The sequence below is a fragment of the Halyomorpha halys genome, unplaced genomic scaffold (genome assembly GCF_000696795.3).
Source record: "Halyomorpha halys isolate HHAL.00 unplaced genomic scaffold, Hhal_1.1 Scaffold1593.1, whole genome shotgun sequence".
NCBI classification, from domain to species: domain Eukaryota; kingdom Metazoa; phylum Arthropoda; class Insecta; order Hemiptera; family Pentatomidae; genus Halyomorpha; species Halyomorpha halys.
In genome coordinates this window covers 53,720-71,038 of record NW_027107078.1, presented here as the reverse complement: position 1 = coordinate 71,038, position 17,319 = coordinate 53,720, and the positions used below count along the sequence as shown (strand labels likewise).

The following is a 17,319-nucleotide window of genomic DNA, read 5'->3' as shown; positions in this document are numbered from 1 at the left end:
GTAGTTTTTAAGATATAGAGCTCCGAATGAAAAATTAACGTTTTTTTAAGGTTTTGAAGCAGCCGCCATTTTTTATTTCCCCTACCTATACTTGGCAGACTCATCCATTTTGACTAGTAATTATACCTAGTTTTCATTAAAATAATAAAAAAAAAAAAAATGGGGGTGAGATAACTACCTTTTTTTCTTCCCGGCTCTTGTACTAAAAATGCCTCGAGGCTACATTTCTCTTGGGTTGATTATATTTAAGTGAAGTAAGTTCATTATTTATACAGATATAAATAATTTTTTTCCGTTTCCAGACTGATGTTCTGGACTGCCTCGCCTTCGGACCAGAAGGCTGCATGGAGCAGGAGTTGTCCAGGGCACTCAATAACGCAGAACACCTCTCAGTCATAAGGTTTACCAGGCATCTATCGCTCATCGCCAACAACAACCAGGTAGGGAAATCGATTATCAATCGATTCGTGATAGATTATATTTTGTAATGATAATTAGTATGCAAAATGGTTGTGAGAGGCTTTCAATTTCAATTCAGGACAGCGGTAAAAAAGATCGTTTTCAACTATTTATTGATTGTCGATCTTTCGAACAACAATCCACAGTCTTCATCAGGGCTAAAACAAGGTAGAGCCAGTGTAAAAGTAAAAAGTTGAGATATCAAGGACTATATAAACAAACTGTAAAAATTTACTTAGATAGAATACAAATTTCAGTAAATAAGATCAGTTATTTATACTATAAACTGTTGGTAAGTCAAATATTTTATAAAATGAATATCTAACAAAGGAAATCAAAGAATATACTGAAATACGTAAAATATATACACGAGACTGTTGTGCAATAAATATGAAACTTCTTAGGTTCATTTGTTGAAGATTTTATAATTAATTTTTTTAATTTTATTTTATTGAAGAGAATAATTAAAGGCATTAAGTATAGGTGTTCAAATATTCATTCATATAAAATACACGGCAACAGATGAATAAAATTTAAAAAATTAGGAAATTGAAAAAAAAAAATGTAAATGATAATAGTACCCACTGAAATAACAGAAAAAAAAATTAATATAGTATAACTAAAAGAAAATACTGTCATAATTTATATAAATAAAAATATGAACCTATATCGAAAATATAATAAAATAAAATAAGAATACAAATAAATATATGAATGAAAAAAACAAAACATTTCTCTTAAAATATATACAAACAGAAGGATAAGCAAAATGAACATAATCAAACTATGTGTATGAAAGAAAATAAATAAAATAATATAATCTCTCGTCACATTTACACTCTAATATACAATATTTACACAATCGACCTGAGCCCACTCTATACCCCACCTGTGAGGGGTAGAGCAGAGCTCAAAAGATCCCAGCGCATCCCTCTCGCCGCATTTCTAGTAGTGAGCCAGTGGAGGCTGAGCAAGTGCGCTAAAGCCACAAACACTCAACTCATTATTATTACTAAGGATCATACGCAATGTCTCTTTCCATGCGTGATAAACACGAGCCATTATTTTAGTATTTGGTTACAAGAATGAAAGTGAAACGTACGATATGAATGAAGCCCTCTAAGTTCTCGGTCTTTGAAAATCAAAAATGTTAACATACTAAGACCTATCTTATTTTATTCCTATCCCATATGAAGCTTTACTTATTTAATTAAATTTAAAAAAATTACAAATATTCCAAAACAAATACCTTAAAATAATTATTAATCATTCATATTACACAAAAAAAAACCAAGATGCACTAATAATCAAAGTTTTTTCCGGAGTAGGGAAAGGGAGCCATACCGGCTTTCCCGACTGGGTAAAGTATAGGGGGTTGTTAGCTAACTGACTGCACCAGTTGCCTTGCAGTTCAAGCTGAAGTGAGCAGGTTGCTAGTGGAATGAGTGCATTTCATCGACACTGGTCGTCATTACCATGACTATGCGCCTTATAAACGTTACTCGCCGGGACGCCCGTAGCTCAGTGGTTAAGACACAGTCTTAACAATTTGTTGATGTCTATAGGCGGTGCCGGTTCGAATCCGGCCAGGTAGTACAAGAGCCCAAGAGGAAAAAAAGGCAGTTATCTCACCCCAATTTTTGATTACTTTAATGAAAACTAGGTATAATTACTAGTCAAAATTGATGAGTCTGCCAAGTATAGGTAGGGGGAATAAAAAATGGCGGTTGTTTCAAAGAGATAAAAAAAAAATAATTTTTCATTCAGAGCTCTATATCTTAAAAAGTAGGAGCAACACAAGAAAACCTAAGAGATCATCATTTAAAAAAGAGTAAATTTGCTAAAACATGAGCCCTAATAGAGTTATTTACGTTAAATAGTATTCGAGATAAAGCTTTTTAAAAATCAACGTTTCTGAAAAATATTGTAGGGGACGTACTGAAAGTTCGGTAGTTAGTGAATTTATTTTGAAAAATTTATATCTCGAAAACTATTTGACGTACAGATGTCTATTAGCACTCAAATTAAAGCTAGTTCAATGAGCTCTATAGCTTAATGGAATAAAAAGAAGTTTATGATGTTTATCTTCGTAGGAGTAATAGTTTACATGAAATTTGCTAAAATAGATTGATTTATAGTTGTTCGGACAAATATTCATTTGCCAAACTCATATTCATATATGAATATCATAAAAACTACTACCCCTACGAAGATAAATGTCATGAACTACTTTATAGTAATTTAAATTTCATTTATTTTGAGTGTTAGCAGACATATGAGCGTCTTATGGATCTAGAGATATATTTTTTCAAAAATCCAATATTTTATACGAACAACTAGAAATTAATATTTTGTGGGTTTATTTTGTCGAATATCATAAAAACTACTACGCCTACAAAGATAAACATAATTAACTATTGTGTAGTAAATCTAACTAGCTTTAATTTGAGCGCTGCCAGACATATGTACGTTCAATGGTTTCTGAAATGAAGTTTTTCATAAATAAAACTTATTGTCCGAACAAGTATAAATCAATTTATTTTAGCAAATATCATGAAAACTACTATTCCTGCGAAGGTAAAGGTCATAAACTTCTTTATAGTCCATTAAACTAGCTTTAATTTGAGTGCTAATTGACATCTTTACGTCACATAGTTCCTGAGATATGATATTCTCAAAATAAATTAACTACTCGTATTTCAGTGCATTTTTATGAAATGTTGCTTTTGAAAAAGCTATATCACGAGAACTATTGGACGTAAATAAGTCTTTTAGGTTTAGTATTTCAGCAAATATACTCTTCTTTAAATAATGTTCTCTTAAATTTTATGTGTTGTTGGTAGTTTTTTTTAGTTACAAAGCTCCGAATACTTGGCTTTTTTCATTGAGTGGCGGTCCCACAAAATGACAAACTTTGACCATGGTTAGGCTGTATAGGACTCCAATGGGTGTCTTGGCCGAAAAAAATACGTTACTCGCCGTCACCCAAATTTGCTAAGTTAACACAGTTCCGCAGGGATCCTACACCTCTGATTGACTTCTTTTGTTTCCCTGTGCAAAAGAAACCTAAGAGGGAACCGATTCGACACGACACCGACGGTCCAAGCAGTTTCGACGAAGTCTATTAAAAGCCTTCCGCGTAAAATTTTAACAGGAAGCCTAAGCAGAGTTGTATTGATGAATAACGTTCATATCTCGAAAAATTTTAGATCTATGTAAAAAAAAAATCATAAATTTGTTGTTCTAAGACTCTTGTGCGCACAAAATGGAAGGATGTATCCTGAATAAATGTAATATTTATTGTAGATATTAATATCTATTAAATATAAACTGCTATATATAAACAAATAAAACATTCTTTTCCAGGACGAGGAATGATCAAGAAGTTGGTGATGCCGTTCCTCCTCGGACTGAAGTTCAAGGCCACCGCAGTGATGCCAATAGCGATCGCCTTGATCGCGCTGAAGACATGGAAGGCTTTCACTCTGGGCCTCCTGTCCATCGTGCTGTCGGCGGCCCTCGTCATCTTCAGGCTGACCAGACCGAAGGTCCTCAACTACGAAGTGGTCGTCCCCCCGGCTCACACCCATCACCACATCGTGGACGAGCACTACCAGGCGAGAGCCGCCAACGACCTCGCCTACAGTGCTCACCGCCGATAATCTTCAGTCTTCAATCTTGGCCTGTCATCGTGTCTTATATTCCTCAATATTTATTTAATTTATTCTGTAAATAAATGATATATTTAAGTTCATATATTGACCGCCTGATTCTCTCTCCTTTCACCTCTTCCTGTCTCCCCAAAAATTAACCCGGAATAGAAACTAGACTATTACAGGAAATAACTATTTTATTAAATGATTATTAGATGAAAGAATAAATAAGTTCCATATTCCTTGAAATAAGATAATTTCTGAAATTTACTGGTTTTCGGCCGAGCGATATTATAAAACGCAAATATAAATATCGGGCCCCGTTTCTAATAATGCTTGTAATTTGAGAATTTCATAATATTATTAAACAACATAAAATAGATAAATATGTTTTGTTAAAAAAAAAAGAAGTATATTGGAAGAAAAGAACATGTGAAATAAAATATGGGGGTTACAGCCTGGTTGTTCTATTGATGCCTTTACACTATACTCAGAATAAGATAGGTCCTAGGGATAGTTAATTTGGGGATTTAAATACTGTGTTGGTAGAGGATAAGAAATAGAAATAGAAAATTTAAATAGTCCTGTAAATGGATGAGACAATAAAGATAAAATAATACGTGAGAGAGAGAGAGAGAAAAAAAAAAGGGAAAATGTGCACATGCCCTAAAATGTGGTTGATAAAATAAAGAATATAGTAAAATATTATTTAATACAGAAATAAATAGTATAGAAGTTAAAAATAGAAGAAAATGTAAAACATAGAAAACTACAAGGAAAATAATAAATGATAAAATAATTGAAAATAGAAAAAAAAACATAAGAAACTATAAACCAAAGAGGTTGCCACTGCAGTAGGTAGGAATCACCTCTACTATCAATAACTTACTTTAAGATTTTTATACTATTGTAATACATTTACAAAAATATAATAGGGCATGATTTAAGGTTGAAAGAAGTATAATGAATGAGAAAAATAAAGGTAATTACAGAGAGGAAGCATTTGGAATTTATTTAAGAAATTTACCAAATTCAGCCAATGGGGAAAAAGTGGCCTTAACAAAAAAAAAATAATCTAAATTTGAAATTAGATAATTACATATAAGATTTATACATAACAAATAAAAGATCACTAAATGAGAATAACAAATACTTCAAAATAAATATAAATTTAATAATAATAATATGTGGGCGACGGGATCAGCGTGCTAATGCGCCTGTTTACCAACTCAAAGGTTGTGGGTTCGAGCCCTGGTCCTATCCGGGATTTTTTAAACCATATCATAGTCTGTCACAGCCTACCCCATTGCATTTGTGAGGCCTGTTACCCAATGGATAGCACTCACAAAAATAGGCGTGACGAATCGAACCTGTGAAAACCACATCAAGAAACGCGTGATGTATTCCCTTAGTGCATCACGCGCGGCCAAGGACTTCCACACTCTTTCGTACTTCCCTATCTCTCCTATCTTGACAGTTCTAGTCCGCCCGCTTCATCTCGGCAACTAGAACTGTTACTCTACCTCAGACTGTCTCTTACCTAGACCTCCTCTACCTACGTCAGTATCCAGGGCTCATCCCCTGGCACGGCCGTTCCTTTCTTACCTATTATTGAATACGCCTTGTCGAGGGCCTTCTGTAGAGTGACTAACAGGCTAACCAGAACCACCTAAGACCCCGACAAATTTCCCTTTTATTTCCTCATCTTTTTCATTTTTTCCAGTAACATAAATGTAAACAAAAATAATTTTTTCTTTTTAATCAAACTAATAATTAATAATTATTTTAAAAAATAAATAAATAACTAGATGCACCATTGATTAATTTATCCGTTAATATTATTTTTCCACTAAAATCAATTAATTATTAGCTTTGTTTAGTTTATATATTTCTTCATCTGAATAAATTTTGATGTAACCAACATCTCTGACAGAAGAAACAATATAAAAAAAAATACAAATACAATGGAGTATTTTCATCCTTTTTTCAATGAGGCAGGCAACTAAATTATGTCCGACAAAATAAAATTGTTTGGCTCTTCTAAGATAGACAAGTGAGGTTATAAGTCTGATTTGATATTTCGTTGTTACTCCAAAGAAACGTCAAACCAACAGTGGTAAAACGACATGCAGATGTTTGTGTTATAATACACCTATTTTGTATCATTTCAAACAATATGATAATAAAAAAAAAAAACATTTTTTTAAATCATAATTAAAAATATTTGAGGATTTTCTTTTAAAAAAAATAAATAACAAGAAATGGCTCTAACAATTAGAGATAAACTGCAACGCATGGAGATAGTCTACAATGATCTTAGAAGTAGCAGCTATCATGATAGAAACTGTACGATAGTTCCCGTCATAACTGTATTTACTATCGCACAAAGTAAAGTTAAGATATTAGTGCCCCTTTAACCCTTCATTAAGGGTTCGATATCGTTATTAATTTTTGTTAATAAATTTCGCAACAAATTTTTAAAATTAATAGATAACTATTATAACTTGATAAATATTATTATTTAAACAGATTTAAATAAAAATTGATCTTTAAGTAAATATTAGTTTAGAACACTCGGCTATCGTGAGGGTTCAAAGTTGGGGTTCCATGATGACAACAACTCAACGCACTCACGGGGCTAAGAAAAAAATAGATAATTTATTATTATTATTATTTATTTATTATAACAATGCATGTTGCAGGACCAACCATAATACATGTGCAACAGAGACACGCATATTTAGGTTAGGTAGAGTTAATTTTTGGTTATAGGGCTGTTCTTATAAGTAACATTTACTAATAATTACATGTTGATCTTACTTAAAATTTCGGAAAAAAAAGACAATTTAATGAATTATGACATCAATGGTTAATATATGTTCAAAAACATTAGTAGTGTGTGAGGAAGTAATATAATAATAATATGAAAATAAACTGTATAGGTTGTATCCTTGAAACATTGGCCGAAACGTTGGAGCTTTTTTAAAATAAAAAGTTGAGAGAAAAAGTGGATCATTGAATTTTGCGTTAATAATAATGACACTTATTTTATATTTCAAAATCTTAATAATTCACCACGCTAAATATTTTATGTATAGAAGTAAAAGTAAATATTTTGTCATAAAAATTATACAGTTTCATAATTAAACAATGTTATTACTTAGAGAATAAAATCAAATATATTTTCGATAGGTTTCTTGGCTTTATTCTGTATTATATCTATAAATACTGGTCACTAAGATGTTTGTGTTGCTCCTTATAGTTAATCCTCTTTTCCTTGATACCTGGGAGTTACTGTTGTGGATGTACTAATGACCCCGAAGATATGGCTGGAGGGCCGTACTGTATGCACGTCGTCATTGGGGGCTCGATCCTGTTGGGGATCGCTGCGCTCATATATGTGCTGTGCCGGAGGGCCAGAGAGCCCCATTGGTTGCCCGTGGGCACCCTCCGGGCCATCAACGTCTACCCCCTCAAATCGGGGGCAGGCACCCTCGTACCGCATGCCCGATGTCAAGACCTAGGAGTTCGATACAAGTGTCTCACAGACAGGTGAATTTACTTTATTTTTATTATTTATTTACTTAAGTTTATTAATAGATTTATGGGTGTATAAACAGATTAATAAATATAAAGTAGGATGAAAAACTTTGGAAAAAAAATATAATAATAATACTGTGACTTACAGAGTAGGGCAAAAATTAGCCGTAGTCGAAAGTAATAGCTAAAGTTGTCATGAATACTATATTTATATATCAATGGTTCATTCTTGAATAAGGGTCGTATCCATGGTAATGTTAGCTATTAGTTTCAACTTAGCTACTTTTTGCGCAACTCTGGTGGCTATAAGTATGAACCATCAATGTCTTATAGACAAAATAAAAAACTGTGCATGTATAATATCGCACAAAACATATATATAAAATTTTTCATGATTAACAATCTAATATATAAAAATTAATATTTGTTTGTTCATACTTTGTGCTGCCATACCGTTCTTCCGATAATACCATTCAACCGGGAAGGTTATAGATTGTTATTAACAAAATTTAGTATTGTTTAAATTAAATAAGTTTTATTCAATTTAAGTCTCAAAACAATCTATACTTCTTTATATATAATCTTTTCAATTTCTTAAGACTGGTATTTATTGTTTAAATAAATCAATTGGTATCCACGTTAAGTCTCTACACTCTTTATTATATCATCAACAGTCCAACGTTTCGGCCAATTCGCCCATCGTTAAAGACAATTATTAAAAAACTTTTTGCAGGATATTCTGCCCAGGTCATTAATTACGAGTCAAATTACCCTATTTTGTCACAATTTCAATAATTTTTTACACTATGTTTATATTGTTAAGTTGATCTAAAATTAAAAGTTTTAAAAATTATTGAAATTGTGACAAAATAGGACAATTCGACTAGTAATTAATGACTTGGGCAGAGTAGCCTGCAAAACTCTTTAAATAATTGGATGTGAACTTTAAATTTATATTTAAAATTGGCTTTGAAAGGCCGAAACGTTGACTGTTGATGGTATAATAAAGAGTTTTGAGACTTAACATGGATACCAATCGATATTTTTAAACAATCTATGTTTCTAATATGAATTTGGTGAATGACACTAATCTTCCTTGCTTAAGTGTAATAATTTATTTCATATACATCAACAACAACGTTTCGGGAATATCTCCCATCTTCAGGTTGCTGATAACAAATATTTTAAATATAAAGTATAATTATCTCCTTATTTTGTCATTAGTGCTAATATTATTGTAATAATAATAATCATTATTCTTCTTAAAAATGCATAACTGTTGATAATATAACAAGTTTTTTATTTATTAAATGCCAACAATATGAATCAATTTTAGCACTAATGACAAAATAAGGAGATAATTATACTTTTTATTTAAAATATATGTTATCAGTAACCTGAAGATGGGAGATTCTCCCGAAACGTTGTTGTTGATTTATATGAAATAAATTATTACACTTAAACAAGGAAGATTAGTGTCATTCACCAAATTTATATTAAATCTATAAACTCTTCCAGTAGAAGATTACTAATTTAAGAATCAATATTTCTTTATAAGTTCAACGTTTCGACCATCTTCAAGGACAATCTTAAACACAATTTTAAATTCACATCAATTAAAAAAAAAAAAAAAACTATTTGCAGGCCATTCTGGCCAGCTCAATTATTTTAGTCAAAAAATATCCTATTTTGTCAATCCTCCACATTAACATTAAAACGTTTTATGTTATCTATTTACATTAAGGTTGAGATGAAGTATAATAATAAAGTTTTATTGTTCACGTGAAGAATTGAGAAAATAGGGTAATTTTTCACTGAAATAATTGACCTGGGCAGAATAGCCTGCAGATGGTTTTTTAAAATTGATGTGGATGTATCTTTAAGATTGTTTTATCTCACTAAAATATATCATTTAAAAAAATCATCCATAAACGATATGTATTTTACTTTATTTCAATACTGTTTTGTGTTTTTTTTTGTTTATTTTTCCCAATTGTTGAAATGTAATAATCATAATAATTAATAAATAACAAAGAAAAAAAATACAGTATGAGAGTGTATCCTATAGCAATACAGTAATTATTGAACAGAGAGAGATAAACTTTATTCAAAAAAATACACACCATACTTATATCCAATCAGAATTTTTTTTAAATTCTTATAAAATATAAGCATAGTATAATAAATTTATAATATATAATAGTAATACATTTTTTAAATTCTTATAATATATAAGCATAGTACAATAAATTTATAATATATAATAGTAATACATGTTTTTTAATTTTGTATTATCATTTTTGTTCTTTATTTTTTTTCTTTTTGTACTTAATTTTTATTTAATTCATTTGTTTCCTTATTTCTCTTCATTATTTATTTATATATCTACTTACATTTTCTCCCTTAACCCAATATATCTTTCTTTTTTTCCCCTCTTTAATAAACATAAAATAAAATAAAAATATAAACAATACAAATTTTAAATAAAATAACAATGATTAAATTAAAATATTTAAAAAAAATCATCTACAGAAAATAAATGAAAAATTAAAAAAAAAGTAAATATTTAAAAAAGTAATATACATATATATAACATTTGGGAGTGGGTAGCTCATGGGTATGGCAGTGTACTACAAACACTTAAAATCCTTTTCGTTAGAGGGTTCGAATCACGACTGTGCCAGATAATTATTTTCTGTTTCACTGTAGCTGTGAGTCAGCCCTCAGCGGTTCTGGAGCACTTCGGGGTTCATCTAGCCTCATAAAGTGGGTACTCTTAATTGGATAAAAATTCTGATGAAATCACCTAGCACAACCGTTGGTCTAATAACAGTACTTCCTTACAAAATACTACACTCCTAACTCTGCATGGGTTGTAGTAGTACAGATTTATTTATTTATTTTTTAAATTTATAAAATATAATTGATAAAAACAGTAGTAAATATATAAAAAGGTAATAAATAGGTATAAACAAGTAATAAATATTTAAATTATATACAAAAATAAATAAGTAAAATTTATGAATTACAAATTTTATGTATAAAATAAATAATCTTATTCATTTCACCTGCTTTGTCCAATCAAGTCCAATTTTCCAGCTGACAGGAAAAAATGCCGTTTAAGCTTCTATAGCAAGCAATTTCCAGATATAAGTTTTTTTTAATGTAGAAAATATAATAGATATCAACATAAAGGTATATAAAAAGGTAATAATTAAGTATAAACAAGTTATATACATATATAAATAAGTAATAAATATTTAAATTATATACAAAAATAGATAAATAAAATTTATAGAATTTTTTATGTAAAAAAAGTTTGTTCATTTCACCTGCTTTGTCCAATTAAGTCGATTTTATCCAGCTGGCTGGAAAAATGTCCACTATGCTTCTATAGCAAGCAATTTCAAAATATAGCCTAAATTATGGGAAAATAAATAATACATGTGTGTGTGAATTATTTTCCTAAAAAGATTTATGAATGTTCCAGAATGTTCGTAGTTTACGATGAGGAAGGCAAGGTAGTGACAGCACGAACTTCACCCAACTTATTACGTATCAAAGTCCTTCCCACTTCTCCCGACAGCAAGGTGAGGTTCACCACTTCATCCGGAAGGGACTTCTTTGATCTCGACTTTACCGATATCTCTATAGTGACTTCACCTATAAGGTATCCTACAATCTATAAATAGTAATAAAAAAATAATAACACTGTCACATGGACCTAATAATCATTTATTCTTCTCCTGTCTTGAGCTAGGGACACGACAGCCGTGTGGCAGAGTTGGGCAAAATTGTAATCAACTACAAGTTACAAGTTATAACTACTATATATTTTATTTTATACCAGATCGGCCTGGTGGGCCTTAAATGGTTGGTATAACCGTTATACTATATATATATTTTTTAACAGTTGATTATGGGGGGTATAGTCTCGTAAAAAAGACCTCTAACTATATACAATGTTATTATTAAATTAAGAAAAAAAAATAAAATAAATAGATAAGAATAATGCTTCTTAATAAAATAGGAAAGTAAAATTAATGATATTGGTACACTTAAATAAAACAAACAATTGCCCTCTAATAGTAAAAAGAAACAAAGGGGCGAGAGAAGAAAATAGAAAAAAAATAAATAAAAAAAATAATAATGAATAAATAAAATGAGTAATAATAAAAAGTAAAATAGAGGTAGTGTGACTATGAATTAATTTTATATTTATTAAAATTTATAACAGAATGGCTTGCAGCTGTCTTGGCTTCAGTCTTCAGGTTGAGGTTGGGTTTCCCAGGTTGCAAGTCACTGCTCCTTTAACTGTCGGCAACTGGGAGTGGAACTTCATGAACCGTTTTTTGATGTAATCCTCTATTGACTCCATCTGTAATTCCCGTTGCAATTGGCTATTTCTTATGAACTAAGGAGCATTGACTACGATTCTTAGGACTTTATTTTCAAAAGATTGTAGTTTTTTCCTTTTCGTGAAGGATGCCGCTCCCCAGACTTCACAGCCGTACATCAGCAGTGGCCTGAGGATTGTTTTAAACATAAGAACAGTTGTTTTTGGTTTTAGTTTGGAACTTTTGTTTAGGATAGGATATAGCATTTGGTTGCTATGACTGGGATCAAATCATGGCCAGGACTTTTCTTTACCTTGGGCTTTTTAATCAGGTCCTGGATTTCTTTTTGGGACGTGAATTTAGGTGGGAGCTCAACTGTTGCGAGGGGGAGATTTAGATACTTGTCAATTTCATTAGTGACTAAATTCGGACTTATTTCTGAGTTAGAAAATGTTTTCTCAAAGAAATTAGCGAACACTTCAGCTTTTTTGGAGTCACTGGTGATGAATTTATGATTGTCTACTAGACTTGGAATTTTTTCACGTTTATCCTAGAGACGTCGCGTAGCCATCCATAATGTCCTTTGGGTTTAAATTTTCCACGTATCCCTGATATTTAGAATACGCCTATTCATCCAGATCCTTTTTAGGAGTTAGAACTATATTAGTTGAAATGTAGTTACAACAACAACTGCTAATGTAATTAGTTATAAGCTGATAAGGGGGAACTACGTTTTTCAACTAAAGTAATTATAATTGCAATTTCACAACTACAGTTGTACAGTACAACTGTAGTGCTAGTTGCTACTGCAGTTACTTTAAACAACTTTGTAAAACAGTACTTTAAACATTAAATAGATTTCAACTATTTATTGTCCTACGTTTCACCCCACTTTGCAGGGCTTCATCAGGGCTGTTCGAGACGATAGGTTAAACAGTTAAAGCAACAGCTTGACGTAAACGTCGGACAATAAAAAATTAAAAACTATTTTGTTCTTTTAGGACTTTTAGACTGTTAAGAAATTACTACCTGCAATTTCTTCACATTAAAAATTTTATTATATTACATACGCTACATTATTATATTCATTTTATTGTAAATTACCCGTAACATAAAATAATTTTCTTGCAAATAAATAAAAACTAACGAAAGAAACAGAAAAAAACCTAAATACTGATTTTTGTTTCGTTTTCCAATGTTGTTGGTAGTTTTTAAGATATAGAGTTCCGGATGAAAAATTAATTTTTTTTTACGTTTTGAAACAGCCGCCATTTTTTACTCCCACTACATATACTTGGCAGATCATCAATTTTGACTAGTAATTATACGTAGTTTTCATTTAAGTAATAAAAAATGAAATTAAGTTAGTTATTTCACCCCGGCTCTTGCACTATCAAGGCTATGTGACTGGAATTTTACAATTATATTCTATAATATAAAAGTAGTATTTAACTTCTTTTATTTATTTTTTCAATATACTTCACTCTTCTTCTTGACCATCAACGTCTTCGCTTCACGAACTAGTATGAAGTTCCCTACGACGGACACTGAGATGCTTCACACCCGGGACTGTGGTAGTCGCGCGGCAGCTTGGATATCCGCTGAACTAGAAAAACCTGGAGTCCGATTGGGCTTCTGGCCAGCCGGGTTCGGGAGGGACATCCTCAAGGCTAGGTCGAGGGAGATAGGAGTCTTCAAGATCTGTAACAATATTACGGTGAGTATTCCTTTCAATTAAATAATTGTTTTTATAATAAGTATATATTTTTTCTTATCCTTCTATCAATTTTATTATTTTAATCATCATATGCATACTAATAATATATACACAATATAAAGTAAACAAATGTCCTTTCTTTGCCTGGAGGGCATTTTAAGGTAGGTTCTGGGTTCTGCTGTGTGCAGGGGAGCACTGTGGCGCTTACTCGCCGTCTGCGATGTCACGAGTGGGAAGGGACCTCTCTTCTAGTGATGAATGATTGGGTTTTGACAGTAACTAAACTCCTTCTCTCGGTGAGCACGTCGACCAAGGGAACAGAGCCTGGCCACCTCCCAGGTCTTGGTGGAGGGCAATCTCCTGGAAAAGTGGGTTTGCACAGGCCTTCAGCCCATCAAAGAACTTAATGTGCCGTTAGCCTATGAACTCCGGAACAAAGGGAAGCTGAAGTTCTTGTTGGATAGCTCTATTAAGTTTTTTTTTTTCATGAGCCTCGGTAGCACAGAAGGGAGCGCTTAAGTCTCATATTTAAGTATATTACTTTCATTTACCTATATAAGGAATATGTAGTAAAATAAAGTATTGCATTCGGGTAAAATTTCGAATTCTAGTTTCTGTCGGAAATACACGTTTTTACTTTTTAAATTTTTGCCATACGCATTACACTTTTGATTTCTTTTGAAAAATCAAAAAGATAGAAATAATTTCAACACGACTCGACCAGTCTACACCAAACTTGGCTGTGGTTTAGGGCTATATAAACTGCACCAAAGGGCACAGACCGGACCTAATTAAACCAATTAGAACCAGAGATATGAAAATAAAAGTTTTTCTTTTTTGGAAATTAATATTTCACCCTTATAAGAGTTAAAATATCAGACAATCAGCATTCCAACGGTTCTATTAACGTTGGAAATAGATAAAATTTAGAAGGGTTGCTAACGATTATATGGTCAATGGTCACTAGAAGAAAAAAAAGGTATTGCAAATACCTTTGGATAGTAATCGTCCAAATGAATTAAGGTGAAAATTTTCTAATTTTTTTTTAATGTTTTTGAAAAATGGTATTTCATAGTTTCATATTTTATAGTCAAAAATTACTATACACTATGATAATCAGACCTATTCGGACTTACAGAATTGAGCTCTGGAGGAACATTCCTCCCGTATCCAATCCTTACAATCAAAAATCCTACGTAAAACCCTTGATGGTCATAATTACGTTACAAATAAACTCATCCACAAATACCTTAACATCCCATTCGTTGCAGATTTGGCCCATAACAGATATACGCCTTCTCATTCCAAACTCCTTACCCATCCTTACCCATTAGTTCTTAATCTATCATCCTTAACAATCCCTGATAATCCTCCGAGGCGTCTGAAAAGAAGATGGCATAATTTAAATTAATGCTTGAAATACCACCAATGGGTGGTTCCTTGCCATGATTTTCCAAGTGTAAATAAAACAGTCATCCAATTTACTTATTGTATTTATTATTTTGTTGAGTTGTAAATTACATTAAATAAATAAATAAAAATATTTTATAGACTCCCCTATAAACGAACATTTAATTTTTCTTTGTAATTTACTTTTTCATAAAAGATTTTTTTAAACCTAATTTACAGATTTTTTTTTTTAGGGAATAAAAATTTTTTTAATCGGATCAGTAATATTTGTTTCTTATTCTTCAGAATGAGATAAATTGATTGGCGTATAACAACCATGAAAAAATGTATACTTTCTGATCTATGCACCAAAAAAGATTAATTTTATTTTACCAAAAAAAGGTACGTTTCCGGGAAAATCCTGAACATTTTGCAAGAATCGCCATTACAATCGGATGAACGATATGGCAGGGAATAAAGTACTAACAAATGTTACTTTTTATGTATTATAGTGATTAAGAAAAAAGATTCAGAGAACGCATAGAAAAAAAACAGAAGTAATTCGCTGTATAGTCATTAATACTGGTCTAATTTAAATTATTTTTTGACAATTTGGTTATTTATGATATATTCATATATATACTACATTAAATATGAATAGTTTTTATATCATAACCCTCGTTGTACTTAATATTAGCACTGTATTGAAACAATTCAAAATGACTGACATATCAAAGTGTAGTAAAAGGGTTTTAAATACTGTTTTTCGAAAAACAATTAGAAAATACAATTTTTTGACACAAAATCTTTCCATTACAATTAAATACAATTAACCTTTGATTTATTACTTCCTTTTTTTTTTGAATGCTTAAAAAAATAGAAATAACTTCAACACGACTTTACCTATCTACACCAAACTTGGAAGTGGTTTAAAGCTCTCTATAAACAGTACCAAAGGGTACAAACTGGATGTGATTAATCAAATTAGAAACGGAGATATAAAATAATACGTTTGAAAAGCTTTTCTTTTTATACATTAGATATGTAATTTTTGTATTATCAAATTATATTATTTTATTTTAAAAAGTATCAATAAATCATCCAATAAAAATAAATTGGTTGGTGGTGGCAAGATTATTAACATCTTCAGCGGCAATAGTCGAGGTTAGCAAAGGGACTGTTTGAAATGGGTTTGCCACTGTCGAAATTATTATCAACATTTTTATTTCTCTAGTATAAATCTATTTTTATTTATAATTCATTTAATGTTTCATTAATTTACATTTATTTTAGTGGCAAACCCATTTGAAACCTCTTGCCATAATTACTGACAATTAATAATTAAGGTGTGAAACTAGGTGTGTTTTTCGTAATCTTTAATAAAAATTGAATATTTCTGTTCATAATGATTGTTGAATTTGTTGTTTTATGTTCAAGTATAAACATTGTTGTTTAGTCTAATAAACAGTGAACCTAACAATTTATCTTTATCATTACAATAAGAACACACAGTAATGGTTCATTAGAAAATCCTGCTTATTCAAATTATTTGTATAAAATACCAGTACGTACTTTAAAAAGGGGTTCTACTAAATGTTCTACTAGGGTGCAGATATATTGTCTTAAGAACCTCCCCTCCCCTTCCCCCAACAATATTCTGTACAAAAATAGGAAGAAAATTCTGACCTAATACACAGCGAATCGAACCAAAGCAAGGCCAAAGAATGGTCCGTTAAATTTTACTCAAATGGAAAAGTCTGAGCTGTAGTGTGTTTGCTATGCACGGCGCCGTACTCGAACCCGGCCCGATAGCTAACGGTGTTGGGACGATATGGCCATCTGAATTATAATATACTACAGGAAGGAATATATTAAGTATATTGCTTCATTTGAATATATCGTAGCCACCGCCACGCTTGTGATTCATAGTACTTTATTAATTTGCTAGTTTCAGTAATTAAAGAGCTTCCTCTATAGTCCAAGATCCGACAGGAGAAAAAAGTCCAGCATAACTTGATTCTTTTAATGAAAACTATGTATAATTATTAGTCAAAATTGATAACTCTGACAAGTATAGGTAGAGTGAATACAAAATGGTGGCTGTTTCAAAATAATAATTTTTCATTCGTAACTCCATATCTTTGAAACTACCAATCCAAAATCCTTCGTAAAATCCTAAATGCTTCCTACTTTGTCACCAATAAAATCATCCACAAAGGCCTTA

The 17,319-nt window shown here is 31.2% G+C and overlaps 2 protein-coding genes and 1 long non-coding RNA gene across 5 annotated transcripts in view; 2 read left to right on the top strand and 1 right to left on the bottom strand.

Annotated features, from left to right (window-relative positions):
- LOC106690147 (DUF1676 domain-containing protein Osi18) overlaps window positions 1-4,213 on the top strand; it is a gene marked incomplete in the record, with an annotated part of 11,333 nt that extends 7,120 nt beyond the window's left edge. Inside the window, 1 exon segment of the mRNA XM_067045417.1 lies at window positions 3,826-4,213. Within this exon segment, the coding sequence (XP_066901518.1) occupies window positions 3,826-4,121 (296 nt within the window).
- A 3,210-nt stretch (window positions 4,214-7,423) lies between these two features.
- LOC106690146 (mitochondrial amidoxime-reducing component 1) overlaps window positions 7,424-17,319 on the top strand; it is a 13,730-nt gene continuing 3,834 nt past the window's right edge. For 2 of the 3 annotated variants that reach the window (XM_014435472.2, XM_067045415.1), the window contains exons 1-3: window positions 7,424-7,664; window positions 11,143-11,322; window positions 13,514-13,706. In XM_014435472.2, the coding sequence (XP_014290958.1) occupies window positions 7,438-7,664; window positions 11,143-11,322; window positions 13,514-13,706 (600 nt within the window). In that variant the 5' untranslated portion in view covers window positions 7,424-7,437. Of the gene's footprint in view, window positions 7,665-10,751; window positions 10,860-11,142; window positions 11,323-13,513; window positions 13,707-17,319 lie in introns of those variants that run through there. The other variant, XM_067045416.1, reaches the window with a different exon arrangement.
- LOC136795297 (uncharacterized) overlaps window positions 13,600-17,319 on the bottom strand; it is a 9,955-nt gene continuing 6,235 nt past the window's right edge. The window contains exon 4 of the long non-coding RNA XR_010842876.1: window positions 13,600-13,690. This is a non-coding gene — a long non-coding RNA (uncharacterized lncRNA). The remainder of the gene's footprint in view (window positions 13,691-17,319) is intronic.